Here is a 19,926-nt window from a genome sequence, read left to right on the forward strand (position 1 = left end):
CGGAGCCTCCATCAACAAATTGGTATTCTTGATTTTCGTCTTATTTTGATCTCTAGAATCCCCCATTAAAATTTTTCCCAGGGGTGGCACCTTATATAGATACCACTTAATTCAATTGTTTTCCACTATATTTGATAAGAAAGGGTTAAAACATGGACGTTGACCCAACTCGTATCTGAATGTACTCACAGTTCCCGTACCTTTCGTTCTGTTGCAGATCAGAAAAAATGCTCTCAAGGATGCAGCAAGGGATCGTATCGTACTGTATGTTTCTGGTGGTCGTCGGTCTTTTCTTGTCGTCGACGCCATCGACGGACGCCGCGCCGTAAGTCCCGATCTTATTTATTAATTCGCAGCAGTTTACTCGAACGTGTCCCGTTTCCTCCAATCTTGCAATTTGAAATCGAACTCGCGGTAAATATATCGAATAATAAAGAGGGCGAGAACGAAACGAGACGCGTACGCGCGAACTGGACGCGAAGACACATCTGGCGGCGTCAGAAAGTTTAACCCAGTTCCATTTGACGAGCTGTCGTTTAATGAGAACGGTTCCTCGTATCTGAGAGTAAAGAGTGGTATTGTTACGACTCGCCGTTACTAGAGCCGCGCATACGGACGAAGGCGTTATAGATCCGTTCGATCGACTCGTAAACGTCGAGAAGACGTTCGTTTGAATCGCGAATAATTCACGGAACGATCGTCGTCTTTGCGTGCCCAGCGAAAGCTGTTCGAGAAAAAGTAACGTGAACGTTTAAAGTGTACTTTCGAAATTCGAATCTGGAGAAGGGGCTCGATTGGAAACCGCATGAGAGTTTTGGTACAGTCAACAGAGCTACTGGAGCCAACTCGAGGAGGAGGACCCGGAAGCGCTGATGGAGATAATCGCTCGACTCGGTCACACTATGATGCGCAACTCGGAAGTCGAGAAGTAAGCAACGACGAATGTTTACTGTCAAACGATTTTATTATACGATATTGATCGATAATTGAAATTATTCTGTCCGCATGCAAAATGCCCCGGGGATTGAAAAGGTTCCAAGAATAACCGTTACATAAGGGTTTTGATGTTACAATTGTTACGGGTGGATTCCAATCGATGTCGATGGTTTCACATCGATTCCAGTTTCTTGCCTTTTTCACTCGTTTCGAAAGCTAATGCTAGAAGATACGAATCGTATCGAGAAACGAGCACTTCGTTTTCAATCCCCGATAGTGTCGTCGAACGATCGATGGAATCGGACCTTTTTCCAGCAACAAACGAGGCTTGGATCTGGGCTTGAGCCGCGGGTTCAGCGGCTCGCAAGCAGCGAAACATTTGATGGGATTGGCGGCAGCTAATTACGCCGGTGGACCTGGACGACGACGCCGTTCCGAACAACCTTAGATTTAAAGGCATCCCCATTAGCTAGATCGCACGCATCTCCCGACCTCGAGCTCGATCTTCGTCAATGTCCATTCGCGTTCGTTCGTACCTTTGTTCGCGACACGCTAATTGGTTCTTTTCTGCTCGCGCGAATACACTCGCATACTTTCCACGGTTCTCGCGCGCATTCTGCTCCTATATCTCGTGTCCGGGCAAACTCCGCAAGCGAACAAAGCGTCCATTTTCGGGTCAGCCTGCACGCCTGCGAACCAAACGTTCCTGTCACGTCTTCGACTACCGACTAGTATTATACCGTAACCATGATCTCGTTATCGTAACGCGTTGCCCTTCTCGCCGAAATTCCCCTCGACGATTACTTTTTACCCCCTTTGCTGAATTTCCACGCCCCCCGTAGCGTCTGTTCCGTCTATTCTTATCAACGTTGGCGCGTCCATCGTAGCTTTTGATGTTGAGACGACGTTAACGGGATAACCGATATGATAATTGTAGATTCGATTGCGTTTTAGGTGTACGTTATCTCTTTGATCGATCGTTGCAACTTAATTTCGTTTCGAAAACATTTCTTTTCTGCGTACTGCGTTGGATGGATCGCGATCGACGACGAGGAGAATTATACGAATGTTTCATTAGTGAATAGAATAGTTCGTCCGTTGCACACGGATCTTGCTCGCGTATCGTGCCCATCGCCGCGCAAGTACTAATCGTTTGTTCTCGATTATTCTTTCGTACCGAGTCGTCCTCGAATGCATACACGCGTGTCGACGCCCGCATACCTGTACGCTTATATTCGGAATTAGCGAGAATACGAGCAACGAACGTCCACGTTCTTTTTGTTTCATCTCGAACGAACAAACAAACGAGGACGGTACTAACGATGGTTACGGTTAATTGAGAGGCACAAGTTACGCTACACGCGGTCTATGCATTACAATACAACTCTGTCTACAGTACCTTCAACTAATTGCGAATAAAACGATACCTATTTCAATTTACTGGCACATTCGTGTCTTTTATTTACTCACGCACAAATCATTTAAACGCGCTCTAAATGTCGACTATATACAGGGTGTTCGGCCAGCCCTGGAAAAAATTGTAATGTGGAATTCTAGAGGCTAAAATAAGATGAAAATCAAGAATACCAATTTCTTGATGGAGGCTTCGTTAAAAAGTTATTAACAATTAAATTCAAAAATTTCAAATCGTTCTGGAAAAATTATTTTCGGTTGCGGGAGTCAATTACAAGCATTTTTAGTGAATAGACATATATTCGAAATCCTACTCAGTTTCGAGAAAAAAATTATAGTAGGTGATGAAATTTTTCGGTGAAATTAAAAAATTTCAAATCGTTCTGGAAAAAATATTTTCTGTTGCGGGGGTCAATTACAAGCATTTTTAGTGAATAGACATATATTCGAAATCCTACTCAGTTTCGAGAAAAAAATTATAGTAGGTGATGAAATTTTTCGGTGAAATTAAAAAATTTCAAATCGTTCTGGAAAAAATATTTTCGGTTGCAGGGGTCAATTACAAACATTTTTAGTGAATAGACCTACCCCCGAAATCCTACGCAGTTTCGAGAAAAAAATTCAGGAATGTGGACAAATTTTTCGACGAAATTAAAACATTTCAAATCGTTTTAAAAAAAATATTTTTAGTTGCAGGAGTCGATTATAAGCATTTTTGGTCAACAGACATACCCCCGAAATCCTACTCAGTTTCGAGAAAAAAATTCTTTACCGAAAATCTAATGTGAGGCCAGAAATGCTTCTCTGAAATTTCATGCGAATCTTTAAAATGTCATAACTCTTGAACGGATTGGACGATTTTAATGTTCAAAAAGCCAAACGACACGTATTTTAGTGTAGAATATGTAGAAATTGTAAAAATATTAGAAATGTTGCTCTAGAATCCCCCATTAAAATTTTTCCCATGGGTGGCCGAATACCCTGTATATCGAGCCAGAATTTTTCTCGGAAATGGTAAGTGTATTGGAAAAAATGAACGGTATTGCTTTCGTAATAAATTACAATAAAGTACCTATCAAAGTATACATATGTGTAACTACAAACGAGTAATTTCACTTTCTAGACTGAAAGTGGCCCAATCTGACTACCATACCGACCTGAAAATTCGAAGGTGATTTTAGCGTCCTCTTCTCATGGATGCCGGTCAGTTGAGAAACTATTCACTGAATTAGTATTAATAGGCAAACAGCTGTTGCGTAAATACATGTGAGTTGACTATGCAAGGGATTAAAATTCATTTTTGAATCTGTTGGTAACATTGCGAATGACACGAAATGGTAATGAGGCTCTAGAGCCCCATAAAAATGAGCTGAAAAAATACATTGGGTGAAATGTCTACTCGTATACCTCGTCTATGGTGTAACGTACGTAACGGTTACTTGTGCGAGTTCTTCGTTACCGATAACGAGGCGTGGAATCACCGACGAGGTATAGAATCGAATTCGGTAAGAAATTGATCCACTGAATCACGCAAGCAAAGTTTAAGCGAGCCATGGCGAAAAAAGCTCGTCTCTATAAAATTCTGTTCCAAAGAATTCGCATCTTTTAGCGTGTCGACATATTTAAAATTAGTTGTTAAATTGGACGCCATTCGTGCACAGAGGACACTGCGTTCAGTCCTTAAATTATGAGTCGGTAACACAGTTTTGCTGGGGACACGTGACCCCATAAGATACCAAGTCTAACCTATACCTCGTCAGTGGTGAAATCGAATATAAGTAATGCAACGTGAAACGCGAGAGGAAAGCAAAGATCGTAGCCGCGTGTATTACGCATTGTTGACGTGTGATTCAAAAGCAATAGCGTAGCTGAAGGGGGGCGATGTGGACGGTCCACCATGGACGACATCTATTTGAGGACGGCGCCTTAAGTCTATTAAATTAATCAATTTTTTTGTTTTCATAGAAGCAAAACGTCTTCTTTGCTGATCAAACCGACGCAAGAAATAACGTTGACATTTCGATAGTTTCGTGAACCTGCTGAGAAATATATCTTTCGTATCTCGATTAAGTATTAGCGTGAATTAGATCACAATCACGGTACGATCAAAAAGTTCTTCGTTGCGATAAAAAGGCTTTAAAGGACCCTTTGAACTCTGCAAAAAGATGCCCTTTAGACCTCTAGCTGCAAGAAAAATGTTTCTAACCTAAAACTTTGCGATAGAGAAATCTTGCCACGCTGTCTATAGGTAACCTAACGGTATATTATATTTTTGGGTGAATGGGGGAAATAGAATTAAAACACGACTCCGGGCGGCATAAACTCTGGTTCCGCCACTGTTTAGAAACGACGTTCAGTCGCGAATCGTAATCGGGCAATAAAAGTGGGATAGGTTTATCTCTCGATAAAAGAATAAAGTACATATGCACGCGTGTAAAAATGGATAGAGAAACGGAACGTCGACTGGGCAAACGCGATCGTCGCTGCAATCGTTACGGGAAGAAAATGGGTGTTCGTGTGACGGTGTTGATGCTCGGCATCGGTATCGGTTCTGTGTTGTTTGCTTATGCAGCGTTTGCATCTCCAAACGACACTACCAACGATAAGCCATCTATACAACAAGTGATATTCGTAAGTATCTGTTTTGAGATGCAACGCGATCGCTACAATTTGTCCTATCGATTAATTCCTACCGATGGCTCGGCAGATTTTTCGCCACGGAGATCGGACTCCCACGCAATCGTATCCAAACGATCCGTACCGTAACTACAAATGGGAAAACGGCTGGGGAGCACTGACGAAGGTTAACAAAATCACAATGAATTTGTTCTTCTCGAACGTAGCCGTCTAGTTCGGCGACGAAATGCAATAATGCATATAAGTACCACGCATCAGTTTCGTGGAAAAGTAGATATTCGCAACGATAAACGTAGAATCGGTTACGTAGGAGGGCATGGTTCGAATGTACAACGTCGGCCGATGGATCCGCGACGTATACGGCTCGTTAATTGGCATCAAACACGAGAGCAGCTTATTACTGACGCAAAGCAGCTACGCGGATAGATGCATTATGTCCGCGCAGACTTTGCTCGCTGGTTTGTACACACCAGCCCCGGAGGAAATCTTCGTTCCAGGATTGAATTGGAGGCCCGTGCCGGTCCATTCCATTCCCAGAAGCTTGGATAAGGTGCGTACTCTTGGGCTAACCGATAAAACACGGTGAAATTCATCCAGTCGATCTGTGAGAAAAAAGAGACGACGAATTCTAGATTATCGCGGTCAAGGCCCCCTGTCCACGGCTGGAGAAAGCTCTGAAAGAAGCGTACGCGAACGAATCTATGCGCCCGGGAACCCCGTCGGCCGATTATTATCGACAACTTTCCGAACATACCGGACAAAATATCACCACGATCACCGACGTCGAGGCTCTTTACAATACGTTAGAAATCGAGGCAAAGAACGGCTTGAAATTGCCCGAGTGGTCAACGACATTCTACAACGAAGGGATGCGCGAAATCGCGGCTCGCAGTTTGGCCATATTTACCAGCGATACGTTGCAGCAACGACTTCGCGGAGGTAGGGCCGATTTATGCATTCTTTACAACGATCCGACGACCGATCGATCGATGCACACGAGTACATATGTATTTTTTGGCGTTTTTTGGCGGGTTAAAGAGTAAAGAAACGATTCTCAATTTGGATAACCCCATATTTTAGGTAGTACAATTAAAATGGTTCTTCCGTCTTTTTCATTGGCTTCCCTTTCAGGTCCGTTACTCAAAGAAATCTTAGAGCGCATGCAAGCCGCGAAAAGTGGCACAGATACAAGGCGAGCATATCTTTATTCCGCACATGACATAACTCTCGTTAACGTGCTGAGAACTATGGGATTCACGAGCGAATATGTTAAGCCTGATTACGGCGCGACACTCGTGTTCCAACTGCACGCTATACCCGGCACTGCGGAGGACGCAGAAATAAAGGTATCATTTCGATTACCTTTCGCGCACACTGTGATTAACGATCGTTTATTCTGGTTTTCTTTCGCTCTTTTGCAGCTAATGTACATAAACAATACAGATACTATTAAGCCGTATCCCATGAAAATACCAAACTGCGACACGCCCTGTCTACTCGGAAACTTGACCTATCTATGGAGAAACGTGATTCCCGATAACTGGGACGACGAGTGCATACTGTGATATTTCCCTTTCGGTACAATCCGTCCTGTTCTTCTTTTATACAGATACTTACTCGAAGTAAAATAAGACGTCGTCGACTCGCACGAGAAATCAACGAAACGCGAATGCTCGTGCACCTAGACTTTCAAGGGGAAAAAAGCACACGGTGCACGCAGTCAGTCTCGGAAATGAACTAGATGGCCTTGTCGTTTGCGCACAGCACAGTACACCGCACCGTACCGTATCATACGAATCAATTCTAATTCGAGCGAAGCTGGTTAAGATTACTAAATTGGCACAAAATCGTTTAACCAGGATGTGTCCGCGTTGCTTACGCAACAAATGACACTGGATGTTTTGCATGTCTCGTTACGCAATACGAGAACGATTATTGCGAACAGTCTTTCCGTTGAATTCAAATACTCGAACGGAAGATACGCCGAGCATCGATTAAACGTCATCGAACTGGCAACGTATCGACCGAGCTTTCGATTACCATCGAACGATTCAAATTTTTCTAATACCGATCAAATCGATGAACGCTATGACACCGCGTATTATATTATAATGTTAGCAAGCATCTGTATGCACGCACGTATGCGTACTGTGGCTACCGCGATTGATCATCGATGAGCAAATAATAATTATAAAACTGTCGTTCGTAATTGTCAATGTTCTGCGAGAATCCTGTTACTTTCTTACTTTGCTTTATATCTTATGTGTTTTATGTCCTGGATAAGTAGGTAGGTAAGTAAATAGATACGACCCACTTAATCTACCAATAACGCGTTACACTGCGCTCAATTAAAGATAAAGCTGAACGTGCACGTGTTTCACAACATAAACGATCTACGTATCTGCCACATGCAGTGACAGCCATTTACTTACATACGTACAAGTCGTATTTTAATTTCTAAATTGTGTGTATTGCTGTAGGAAACTTGTAAAAATATTTCAACTCTACGTTAAAGTATCATCCAATTGCTTGATCGTCCGAACAATGTTTGCTTTTAGTTATTCGATACTTCTGCCATTTATATCAGCGTAAGTTCGATTTTAATAAAACCTCCAAAAACCAGACGAAATTATTCAATTCGGCAATTGCGATGACCAACTCACGAAACATAGATTCAAACAAATCGAAAAAGAGAATGAAATTTGTCCAGCTCGTTTTATTTATAGATTTTCGATTATCGTATCGAACGATTTCAAACAACGTGGAAGCGATGATTCATGGTTCAAATTAGTTCCAATCTATTTGTACCAAATTAAATACAATTAGTCAGTATTTGACAGCCGTAGCATTTATTTGAAAAACCAGGAAGTGCAAAGGTGAAAGTACGAGAATGCACGATGGAAAAGTAGAATGATTTCAGTGGGCCTATGAGTTAGTAAGATGGGTGGATTGTTCCAAGTGAGAAGGAAGAGGATGTGGCTAAGGTGTCGGTGGGTCAAGAGGAAGAGGAGGAGAGTCGGGATGCGCAGTCGTATCAGTGCAGAGGCTTATCCACGACGTGGTCTGTCGAGCGGTCGAGTCGCGATCATTTCATCTCGCGATCGACGCGACCGAACAGTACGAAGAATCGATCGACATCGGTAGCTGATTTTTCACATAATAATTCTCGTTTATCGATTCGACGGTACACGAGCAATAAAAGTAATTCGTTGGCATTCTACCGATTTTCACAGTGTCCAGTGTGTTGAACAGTGTTATCGACTGACGTTCCAGCAACAGTTGCACGCGCTGTCAATCCTACCGTATGATAGTGTTCGATCGCGCCCACCGTTCTATTTGTGTTCTACCAAAATTAAGAAAAGAGGTTAGTTTCCTTATATTTTTTATCATTCATATTTCCAAGTACTTTACCGTCGGATATTTTTTTTCTTCGATCGATTCTCCGATCAAATTTGGAACTTACAATGTTTCTTTCTCGTGAATTCGCTTATTATTTAAACGAGAAACGTCCCGATCGCGACCCTGTTGGTACACGTCGAACGTCAACGTCATCGTAACCTTTCCTAATTACGTGTTACGGCTGGAACCGAAATCAAACTCAAGAGACATATTAGTCTGTTCGTTTGCGAAATAGGCCCACCGAGATGTTCGGAAAACAACTCGTATACTAATCGTGCTTATGATTTGTTCACAGGATCGTACATTAACTATAGCACGAAATGTTTAGTTGGTTAAGCCGGGAAGACAGCAGCAAGCAAGAACTCTTCGAAAATGTTACGGAAGGCCTTAAAAAGATATATAAAACAAAATTGCTGCCTCTGGAGCAGCAATATCAATTCCATGATTTCCATTCGCCTCAACTCAACGACCCAGACTTTGATGCCAAACCTATGATCCTTCTGGTGGGTCAATATTCTACCGGCAAAACTACCTTCATCAAGTATTTGCTCGAACGAGACTTTCCTGGAATAAGAATTGGCCCTGAACCAACAACAGATTGCTTCATTGCAGTTATGTACGACGAGAAAGAGGGTGTGATCCCTGGGAATGCTTTAGTCGTTGATCCTAATAAACAATTTCGTCCACTTTCCAAGTTTGGTAATACATTTCTTAATAGATTTCAATGTTCTATGGTAGCATCTCCTGTTTTGAAAGGAATATCCATAGTCGATACACCTGGTATATTATCTGGTGAAAAACAAAGGGTAAGTGTATTCAAAAGTAACAAATTCTACTTAGTAGTTACTATGATTAATTAAATACTGTTTTCATTTACACCAGGTTGACAGAGGCTATGACTTTACCGGAGTATTAGAATGGTTTGCTGAAAGAGTTGACAGAGTCATACTGTTATTTGATGCGCACAAGCTTGATATTTCCGACGAATTTAGAAGATCCATCGAAGCGTTGCGTGGTCACGACGATAAAATTAGAATAGTTCTAAACAAAGCAGACATGATCGATCATCAACAACTTATGAGGGTGTATGGAGCACTAATGTGGTCTTTAGGAAAGGTTCTTCAAACTCCTGAAGTAGCTAGAGTATACATTGGATCGTTCTGGGATCAGCCCTTAAGATACGATGTAAATAAGAGGCGAGTCGTCTTTCACGCAATATTATCTTGTAGCGATAATTTTATATGCCTTGTGTAAAATGCAATCCTATTTATAGTACGAGGCATCTGAGTCTTGTATGCGTGCACATAAATGTTTACAAACTCGTATATGCAGACTTGTAATTCCTGTTATTCTTTAAATTGTTTTATTTAGATTATTCGAAGATGAGGAACAAGATTTGTTCATGGACATGCAATCGTTGCCAAGGAACGCAGCACTTAGAAAACTTAACGATTTGATTAAACGCGCGCGATTAGCAAAGGTGAGCAAACACAAAAATCAACTTATCGATTATCGGATTCGGTGCTAAACAATAGATATTGATCGTACATCGTTACTCGTTAATTTGTAGGTACATGCATATATTATCAGCGCTCTGAAAAAAGATATGCCTAATATGTTTGGCAAAGATACAAGGAAAAAGGAGCTTATAAAAAAATTGGGTCAAATTTATGATCAAATACAAAGAGAACAACAAATTTCACCCGGCGATTTTCCAGATTTGAAAAAAATGCAAGAAAGCTTAGCGCATCATGATTTTAATAAATTCTGCGCTCTAAAGCCCAAATTGTTAGAAGTAGTAGATAAAATGCTCGCCGAAGATATCGCGAAACTCATGGCCATGATACCACACGAAGAAGTCTGTACAATGTCAGACTCGCTCGTCAAAGGTATGTTTTCCTATTATTATTATTCTGTTATTCTATTATATAATGTTTAAGTAAAATATGAAATATTATATACAGTATCAAAGAAGCAGTGTGCGGATATAATTGCTCCAGTTTTATTTATTATTACTCATCAAACTTCCATGACTGAACATAATCATAGATTAGCGTTTCGTAGAAATCGTTTCATTCGCTTCAGTAATCGCAATTACGTATATTGAAACTTTAAATAACCGTGACTCTATAGCTCTTACCGTTTATACGCGTACAAAACCTTTCTTGTACCGTTTTGAAAAGAAACTGGAATTTTCATAAATAATGAGAATTATCGTTGATAAAATTTGATGAACTTTGTGAAAGATAGTTTTATAAGAAACGAAGTGCATTCTTCGGTAAATATTCAGATGAAATAATTCTTTCTTTGGCAGGTGGTGCATTTGAAGGCGTGAAAGATCAAGTAAGCCCATTTGGATATAAGCGAGGAGAAGGTATCGATGCTGGAGCAGGCGAACCAGAATGGATTGTTAATAAAGAGAGGGACAAATATGACAGTATCTTCGGAATGCTCGACCCGTGTGATGGAAAGATTACAGGAGCAGGTAATGTTTCTTCCTCTCATGTTTCTCTTTACACGAAATAATAGTTCGAAGTTTAAACGTGTTAAATATATTTTAGAATTTGAGTCGCATTAACGATATCCTTTTAACTTATTTCCAGCTGCAAAATCAGAAATGGTGAAATCCAAATTACCGAATAGCGTACTTGGGAAAATTTGGAAATTATCCGACATTGACCACGATGGATTTTTGGATTCCGACGAATTTGCCTTAGCGATGCATTTAATTAATATAAAACTAGAAGGTTACGACCTTCCCTCAAAATTACCGGATCACTTGATACCACCATCGAAGCGAAACGTATAATTTGCGATTTTTATTTCTATATTATTCATTTGTTATAAGTGTCAACTCGCCGATACGTTTGGTATATATTTATTGCACACATTATGTGACTGTACTTATTAATTCGATAACAAGACAGTCCAAACACATCGACAAACGTTGTCACTTTTCAAACGTTCGACATAATACACGATATTCTCGGACATTACGTCACCAAATTACTTTGCATTGCTTTTAGACCTCTCTTCGTCTAGTAAACCAAAAACAACGAGAAAAAGAAATAGTCTTTGGTCTTTGATTTATTCTTCACGTGGCTTTTCAACGTTTTCAAGGTATTATATCACATAGCCTTTCGCAATAGATTTCTCGTATCGAAAAAAATATATTTGGATTTTTCTTTCTAACGGTATCAAACTATATCATTTTATATCTCTTATGCTGGGTATCCACTTGAGAACTTTATTCTCGTAAGTCGCTATCGAGAGGTAACTCTTTCACACAGGCACACAATTACAGTCGGTGCTTGCGTAAACAGCTCTCGTGTGCCAATGTGAAAAAGCCCTTAAGTTCAGTGCTGCGTTCGCTGATGGATACGTAACATTATTCTTATCACAATAGCCAATACCGAATAAGCATTCAACCGATAACAGAAAGATACATCTCGAATGATATACGAATCATATTTAGGATATGTCACGTACACAGACTGGTGCGTTCGAACGAAAATTTTTTAACCAACTTGTACAAAAAAAAGAAACTCCATTTCTCATTAATTCGTAGCTACGCGAAAGAAACAAAATTGTAGCGATAAATATGTGAGATGGTATACATACGTATAATGTACTCGGTTGATTTGATTGTGATTGTTGTTAATTGTTATTATTTTTATTATTAATAATGTTATTACTAATGCTATTTTCAGGCTATGATCGACGTTTTAACCTTAAAATGATACGTGCAAAATTTAATGTTTATCTTCGGTTTCATCAGATTGATTAGTGGTAACGTTAAAGAAAAGTTTCCGCTGGTGACACACTTTGGAATTGCGAACAGAGTATGACCCCATTGCATATTAATCGAATACAACAATTACTTCTCCGCGTCGATTGTCTTCATTATTAATGCCTGTGTTGATAACAGCAATCTCCATGAGAAAAAAAAAATGATATCGCACCATAACGACAAAACGGCAATAAACATTTTCTGAAATTTTAAAAAGCACATTAGCCAGGAATTGTTTTGCACGATTTGTTTTCCTTCGTGGCACGCGCTTTCGTAAAGTCGATTCGTTTCGACGTAAACGCGTATATTTTTTTTTCGAAGAAAACAATTTAATGGAAAAAAGATGGGAAAAAGAATATTCAAAGATGAATAATTGCAATAAATTATATTGAAGTAATTTGACACTCTGATTAAGACATTGCATTTTAGCACTGCCTTTGCATAATGCGTTTTATGTGATATTTAACAGGGAGAATATATTCCTATTCGCCGTCATTCTTGTATTTCATGACGAAATATTGTACTGATGATTGGAAGTGTAAATTATTTTCCGATTATAATTAACATGTGGTCATAATTTTCGATACGTATGGTGAACTTAGATGAATCGTACCGCTCAAGGGGAATATAAAATGCGGGAAACCAACTGCTATGCGACACGCGTACGGTACCTAGGAGTCTAGTTGTATTTAAAAATACACGCTGGAGTCATGGATGACTAATAAATTGCGATATATATCGAATTAGAATAGCCTTCCCCTCGAGCGGAATAATTCCTTGTGAGTCAATCCTGTCCACGAAGTACACGTATTGTAATTCGCAGCATCAACTACCATTCTCCTTGTAATATACCGTGATAACAAAATGGAGATAAAATGAAAGCTGCTTTGTCGGTGCAAATCCTGGACAGGACTGGTCTAAGTGCCACACGACACCGTGCAAACTTATTCTCAGACTGTTTTACACTAAAAAATATTTACTATACCGTGGTTCGTTTTTAAAACGATTGCACGTCTTAGCGATATCATTGTTTTTATATAATATATATGAAATCAACAACATCGCGTTTGTGTGTTCTTTACGCATTGCGCATCACTCGTGTGTATTCGCATAAGGAAGACAAGGGTATTTGCTTCGAAAAATCACGAAAAGGACAAACGTAACGATTCCGTTTAATACTAATGAGAATAAATTTTAAAGGAGCCTTCGTTCTAAATCGTTTCTTATCGTACAGTCGTTGAAAGAATAGCAAGTTAGGACAAGTGCTTCGCAGGAATTGAACGAAGTACGCGTTGACACGAAAATCAATATTCTATGTTACTTTCTCATACTATTAATGATACGAAAGAAGCGTTTTTAATTTCAAAATAGAATTTATTTTGGGCAAAAATATAGGAATACAAAAAACGTGTACCTAAATGCAGACGCAAATACTCAAGTTCTCTTGGTTTTTAATACGTCTAAGAGAGAGCAGAATAATATGTACAAATATCTATTTTTAAAAAGAGAGAAATATTTTAAAACGCATCGAGTATTATTTTCTTGTACTGTGCGTGTTGAAACTTCGGCTGTGATTCGATGTAAACGGTAACGTTACATTACATTCACACTTGCGATACGTTTATGTACATGCGCACATAGTAAAGTTTTCTGAGACATCAATATAAAATGTTTAGTATACATATATCGCATAATCAATCGGAGGTCGTCGGAACACGCCTAACGCTTTCCATGCACCCGTATAGTATGATCAGTGTCACTGAACAGACTGTGTATGTTACAATTATGAACACGATTAGGTATTACAATTCGTCGTGATTGACACGCGTGGTAAAATCTAAAATACTACGTTTTATACTCTCGGCCGTGGTTCCGTTGATTTGAAAACCATCTGTAATCTTCTTCCCATTGTGTCGAACGCTATACGCAACTATTGTTGGATACAGTTTAATTCCAGCCTTAACACACTCCGCAACTTGAACATTGCAATTGTAACGGCCAAATTTGATCCTCGTTTTCCCCAGTAACTGAAAGTAACGTACAAAATTGATAAAAAGAAGGAACCTAATAATACAATTCACGAAACGCCAATATTATACATACCTGAGCAACGATAGCAAATTGAGGTTCAAGTTTTTGACACTCTTTGTACCACGGAACGTAGAAATTAACGATCCATACATTACGATCGGTCAGTACCTCCTTCTGCAAACTCGATGAATCCAACTGTTGCACTTTTCGAGGAAAATATCCTGTGATCCATCTCAGTAACGAAATTGAATCCCGTTGCCCGCTGTGAGACCTAGAACGAGAAATATAGATTCAGTTTACTAATTTCGAAATAGATTATTCGTTGGAAAAATTAAAAAGAGATAATACACTTACTTGAACGTCGTTAGGTCTTGATTTTCGCTAGAATATATTCGTATTGTGGGATAACTACGTATTCCTTGAGTTTGACAGAGATGGTACTCCGCCTCGCAATCGACGCTGGCCACTTTTACAAATGAAAGCGTAGATAGGGTGCGTGCAACGACGATCCATTCGGGGGTAAGTCGCTGACACGGAGCGCACCACGGCGCAAAATAATCGATCACCAACATGAATTTACCTTTCCTCTGACGAAGTTGGTTCTCAAAGTTTCTCGATGTGAGTCGCACGACTGTATCGAATGCAAAATTAAAAAGAAATGTTATCACTTTTTATAAGCGAAATGCTTTTTATGATAGCATTAGGAAGTAATTTATTCACACCCGTGGGATTCCGCGCTTCGTTGATAAACTGAACGATGTTGGCGGCTGTTTTCTGCATTGAAAATTTGTCGATCTTGGTATTGTTTACGAGCATTGCAGTCGGAAACGAACGAATGTTGTATCGAAGGCAAGTCGTAGAATGTACGGTACAGTCGACATTCCCAAAACGAACGACAGATTTATCGAATTCTATCGATGCTTTACGGACTTCTCTTAAAAAGTGTATGCAAGGAGGACACCGTGGCGCGTACCAATCGAGAAACCATACTTCATTACCTGCAACAAGTAATAAACGTGATAAATTAGAAATACAGTACGCGCGCGAAGAACCATGTTTTACGTGACTTATATTTTCAATACGATCATTGACGTACCATTATTTCCTTCTAATATAGACGTCACTTCTTCCGCAGTCAACGCCCACACGTTTATTGCCTTCATGCTACTATATACAAATTTAACGATATTGTAAAATGTATCCTTTCCGTGGTACAACTCGAATGCTCCACTTGATTTAAGAACACCCCACATTGGATAACGATTCACGCCCAATTTGTTGCAAACGTGCGAGTATTTTCCACAATTTATTTTACCTGCGTGTAAAATTTAGAAATTTTAATCGATCGGAATTTCGAACATTCGATAAAAGTAAACATCCGGTGATGATATTAGAATTGGACGTTACCCAATTTAACAACATCGCTAATACTAGGAAGTCTTTTGAACGTTGGATCTATTTTGAATATGTGTCCAATATAAAAATATACGAGCCACCCAGAATGAGATATTTCCTCTTCCATCAAACGTCTTTTAATATTCTGCAAAAATTGATCGTAATCGACGAATAATAATAAAAATATGAAACAAAAAAAGGAATGGAATTTTTTAAACTTTTGGCAGCCGTTTGAATTCGAAGACTTTTTAGACTAAAATCATGTTTGCTTTCTCACTTGCTTCCTAGTGTTAAAGGATTTCCAAGGAAATTCAACTTAGAAATATGAAAGTAGACGGTTCGATCTTTAAAATAATGTAATATTTAGGAGCGTCAGTGTATATTATTTACCTGAAATTCGTCAGCGCTGAGATCGCAGGGTTCCGGGAAACGCTCCATTACTTTCTCTATCAGTGCTTCTGTTTCTTCTACATAGTCGAACGAAGTAACATGCCAAGAATTATTCGCATACGAAGATACGGATAAATAAACTGCACTGGTATCGCGGGTAACAAATTTCCCACACGCTTCCTCGCGATCGCAAAAGTATATTTTTACGTCGACTATACTGTCCTGAAGCAAATCATTGATTTACATGATATTTCCGAATGTAACAGATAACGCAATAATAAGTAATAACCAATATTAATTACAAGTATCGCTGCGACTTTTAAACGCTCAGTCGGTGTAAAACAATCACGCTGTCCGCCACAAACGAATATTAAGATAGGTTTCTTCGATCCTTCACTGCCGCGAGAAATAAAATTCTCCAAAGGTTCGTCTATTTCACGAATATCAGTCTCTAAATTGTTTAAAATAAAGTCCATAATAGCCGTGTAAGTTAGTTCTCCGTTATATTGCGATCCGTCCTTTGAATTCTGTAAGGGAATTCAGTCTTGCATTTATCTTGTTAACTCTACTTGTCGACGGGAACAATATTCGCTGAAGATACTCGAATACCTTTGGATAATGCACTAAAGTGTGGTGAAATTTTTGTCCGGTACGAACACAAAGTTGCCATTCGTCTTTGCAATTTACGACGCCGATTCTTACGACTCCGTCGAGTTCCTCTGCAATTCTTTTCCAAATTGAGGAAAGTCTATGACAATGATCGCACGTCGGAGAGTAAAAATTTACCACCCATACTTTTTCCGCGAGAAGCACATTGTCAACTGTAAGACATACATTACACACAGTATATTAGTAGTACCTATAACTAAATCAAATTAAACAAACTTACAATAATCATTTTCATCCAGAGTAATAATCGAATTATCGTCATCGTATAGTCCAAAATTATGCGCATAATAATTCCAAGAATGATAAGTTCCTTGCTTATTTGCAAAATTAATACCCTCTTCCCCAAAGTTGTCATATTTTTGTCTCAAAACTGGATCTTTTAATGTTTCATAGGCCCTTGTCAATTGAATGAACTTTGCATGAGCTTCTGGAGTATCCTGTAAAATGTAAATTTCATTTTTTACATACATTTTACACTGTTTTAAACACAAAACAATGGTTTTTCATTTACAAAAATGCTTTCCTTTACATCATTCTAGATGCATACTTTGGCATAATTAAACCCTTAACTTATGTTATATGAAAAATTGATAAAAGAGCTTAGCTTTCACGTACATTATTTTTGTCAGGATGTTCAATCACTACTAGTTTTTTGAAGGCTCTTCTAATTTCTTTCTGATCGGCTGTTTTACTTACACCAAGGATCTCATAATAATCACTTCCCATGCTCAACCACAAATCGGCAATAACAAGGAACACGTTTATAATATAACTGTTATACCTGAAAAATATTTAAATTAACAAGTACTTTATTTATTTCATAAAATGAGAAGTATCATAGATAATCAATAAAATATTAATGCAGATAATCTAATTCTTTGGTATTAATTTTATAAATGTCCGTATCAACAGACGTGCTTACATTTTTCTTATTTTTTCATTCCACCCACGCTGTCGCTAATTGTATATTTATGGATACTGTTTACCGGGGAACATTCATTTTTATCACTCTAAGAGGAAGTCACCAGCTCCAGCACCAATCAAACCTCCTTATCATAGCCAATTCTACAGATCGTCCAACGGGATGATAGATTCTAAATTAAAGTTCAATATCTAAGTTTATAAATCATAATCTCGCATAAACAACCACGTGATAGGACCGACGAGATCGAGACTCGACTTTAATTATAAGGATAATGAGAAGAAGGGGTGGGGGTTGGTCTTAATCGAAAGATTACGATTAAAGGAGTACAGTGATATTGGTCCGACGATCCGTAAACTTATAATTTCCGAAATATCAACAAAAATATATTGGTACTTACTACATTGCATTCTGGCAATGCGTGCATACGTATTCTCGCTCGTCGCACAATACTTGTTTGCATTGCATGGCATGCGCGACGCCATAGTAGCGATCAGTTTCCATAGAGTGTCATCAGACGGCAGACCGGTGCCCAGAGGAACTACACTAGTACGGTACTAGTAGTATATCACTCAACTTATGCAGTCTATGCACGCAACCACTTGTATGTATCCACACACCAGATCACGCGTACGTGAGCTCGCAGAATTTCGGACAGACGACAAAGGCAAACTGACACATGCTCTCTTTCTCGTGGCATAGTTCGTTATTTTCAACGATAGATGGCGCTTATTTACCGACCTCAGGCCCCCTGGTGCTAAAACGCCCAAGTTTGTCGAGAAATCCATCTAGGGTTATTGCAAGCTGTAAAGTACACGAAAAGTATAACTTAGTAATACTAAAACCTTTGAAGACCTCGGAGGGTCGACAAAGACAAAATGACATATGCCCCCTTTCTCGATTCACCGCAGCTGCCCAAAGTAAGTTCGGACCGACTCGTGGGAGTCAAGAGAGAAAGGCTCACACTTCCCTTCTCGCTCTTTAACAACTAATATCCGACCTCCCGTCAACAGATCTCCACTGGCTTCTGCTGACCGCTGCTGACCAATCCTAGAATTTCTGACAACGTATAACGATTACCACTTGCTACTGTCAGCCTCTCCCAACCTCTGCTGGACTCTACTGACCATCGCTTATATTTCTAACAACCAATAACGATTACTACTGACATCTGTTAAACTCTGTTGGTCTTTGCCGATCTCTGTCCGCGTGTGCTTGTCTCTGCTGAACTTTCCCGGCCTCTGCCGAACGCTACTGACCACTGCAAGTATTTCTGATAATCTATAACGATTAATACTTACTACTGCATGCCCCTACATGTCTCTGCTTGCCTTCGCAGGTTTCTGCTTGCCTGTGCATGCCTTTGCTGCCCTCTGCTGAACACTGCTGACCACCCTTGATGCTTCTGACATCGTATAACAATTACTACATGCTACTGTTCGCCCCTGCTGATCTCTGCTGGCCTCTGCTGACCGCCGCTTATATTTCTGACAACGTATAACGATTACGACTGGCTACTGTTAGTCTCCCCCAGCCTCTGCTGACCGCTGCTGACCATTCCTGTTACTTCTGACAACGTATAACGATTACGACTGGCTACTGTAAGCCTCTCCCAGTCCCTGCTGGCCTCTGCTGACCACCGCTTATATTTCTGACAACGTATAACGATTACTACTGACTTCTGCCTGCCTCCGCTGGACTCTGCTGACCGCTATTGACCACTTCTGATACTTCTGACAACGTATAACGATTACAACTTGCTATTGCCTGCCCCTGCTGGACTCTGCTTGCCACTGCTTCCCACTGCTAGCCTCTGCTGACCACAGCTGACCACCCCTGATGCCTCCGACGACGTATAACGATTACTACTTGTTACTGCTTACCACTGCTGGACTCTACTTGCCTCTGCATGCCTCTGCTCGCCTCCGTTGGCCTCTGCTGACCGCTGCTGACCACTCCTGTTACTTCTGGCAACGTATAACGATTACAACTTGCTACTGTTAGTCTCCCCCAGCCTCTGCTGACCTCTGCTGACCACCCCTGATGCTTCCGACAACGTATAACGATTACTACTTGTTACTGCTTGCCCCTGCTGGACTCTACTTGCCTCTGCATGCCTCTGCTGACCGCTGCTGACCACTCCTGTTACTTCTGGCAACGTACAACGATTACTACTGGCTACTGCCACCCTCTGCTGACCTCTCCCAGCATCTCCCAACCTAAGCTGGCCTCTGCCAACATCTCCCGACGTCAGATGACCATCGCTGACCACTGCTGACCATTGCTGACAACTTGTGACGTGATATAATATAATATAATATGTTTATATGTATTAAAACTTTGT

At 40.0% G+C, this 19,926-nt stretch overlaps 4 protein-coding genes across 8 annotated transcripts in view; 3 read left to right on the forward strand and 1 right to left on the reverse strand.

The window, feature by feature from the left end:
• The window catches only part of Dh31 (diuretic hormone class 2), a 74,960-nt gene extending 72,584 nt beyond the window's left edge, over positions 1–2,376 (forward strand). For all 3 annotated transcript variants that reach the window (XM_076781790.1, XM_076781791.1, XM_076781789.1), the window contains 3 exons: positions 218–325; positions 824–928; positions 1,252–2,376. In XM_076781790.1, the coding sequence (XP_076637905.1) occupies positions 228–325; positions 824–928; positions 1,252–1,384 (336 nt within the window). In that variant the 5' untranslated portion in view covers positions 218–227 and the 3' untranslated portion in view covers positions 1,385–2,376. The remainder of the gene's footprint in view (positions 1–217; positions 326–823; positions 929–1,251) is intronic.
• Positions 2,377–4,111: 1,735 nt separating this feature from the next.
• LOC143350434 (lysosomal acid phosphatase-like) lies at positions 4,112–7,187 on the forward strand. Its single transcript, XM_076782595.1, has 6 exons — positions 4,112–4,980; positions 5,057–5,152; positions 5,297–5,536; positions 5,619–5,925; positions 6,118–6,332; positions 6,408–7,187. The coding sequence occupies exons 1-6, from the start codon at positions 4,789–4,791 to the stop codon at positions 6,549–6,551; spliced, it is 1,194 nt and encodes a 397-aa protein (XP_076638710.1). The 5' UTR covers positions 4,112–4,788; the 3' UTR covers positions 6,552–7,187.
• An 827-nt stretch (positions 7,188–8,014) lies between these two features.
• Positions 8,015–13,680, forward strand: LOC143350433 (EH domain-containing protein 3-like). Of its 2 annotated transcripts, XM_076782593.1 has the most exons (8): positions 8,015–8,126; positions 8,220–8,350; positions 8,681–9,191; positions 9,268–9,581; positions 9,757–9,865; positions 9,956–10,274; positions 10,700–10,870; positions 10,989–13,680. In XM_076782593.1, the coding sequence occupies exons 3-8, from the start codon at positions 8,706–8,708 to the stop codon at positions 11,192–11,194; spliced, it is 1,605 nt and encodes a 534-aa protein (XP_076638708.1). In that variant the 5' UTR covers positions 8,015–8,126; positions 8,220–8,350; positions 8,681–8,705; the 3' UTR covers positions 11,195–13,680. The 2 variants fall into 2 exon arrangements, with proteins under 2 accessions (XP_076638708.1, XP_076638709.1); XM_076782594.1 differs by lacking the exons at positions 8,015–8,126; positions 8,220–8,350 and having other exon boundaries at positions 8,769–8,888; positions 8,998–9,191.
• A 297-nt stretch (positions 13,681–13,977) lies between these two features.
• Positions 13,978–18,134, reverse strand: LOC143350432 (dnaJ homolog subfamily C member 10-like). 2 transcript variants are annotated; one of them, XM_076782591.1, is made up of 13 exons: positions 17,983–18,134; positions 17,583–17,754; positions 17,276–17,441; positions 16,881–17,097; positions 16,601–16,812; positions 16,294–16,518; positions 15,992–16,213; positions 15,614–15,746; positions 15,303–15,521; positions 14,929–15,204; positions 14,561–14,837; positions 14,279–14,477; positions 13,978–14,202 (listed from the first exon to the last, which is right to left on the reverse strand). In XM_076782591.1, coding segments are annotated over exons 2-13 (2,373 nt in total). In that variant the 5' UTR covers positions 17,585–17,754; positions 17,983–18,134. The 2 variants fall into 2 exon arrangements, with proteins under 2 accessions (XP_076638706.1, XP_076638707.1); XM_076782592.1 differs by having other exon boundaries at positions 17,583–17,725; positions 18,012–18,054.
• Positions 18,135–19,926: the final 1,792 nt, after the last annotated feature.

Source organism: Colletes latitarsis, chromosome 14, assembly GCF_051014445.1.
Source record: "Colletes latitarsis isolate SP2378_abdomen chromosome 14, iyColLati1, whole genome shotgun sequence".
NCBI lineage: Eukaryota > Metazoa > Arthropoda > Insecta > Hymenoptera > Colletidae > Colletes > Colletes latitarsis.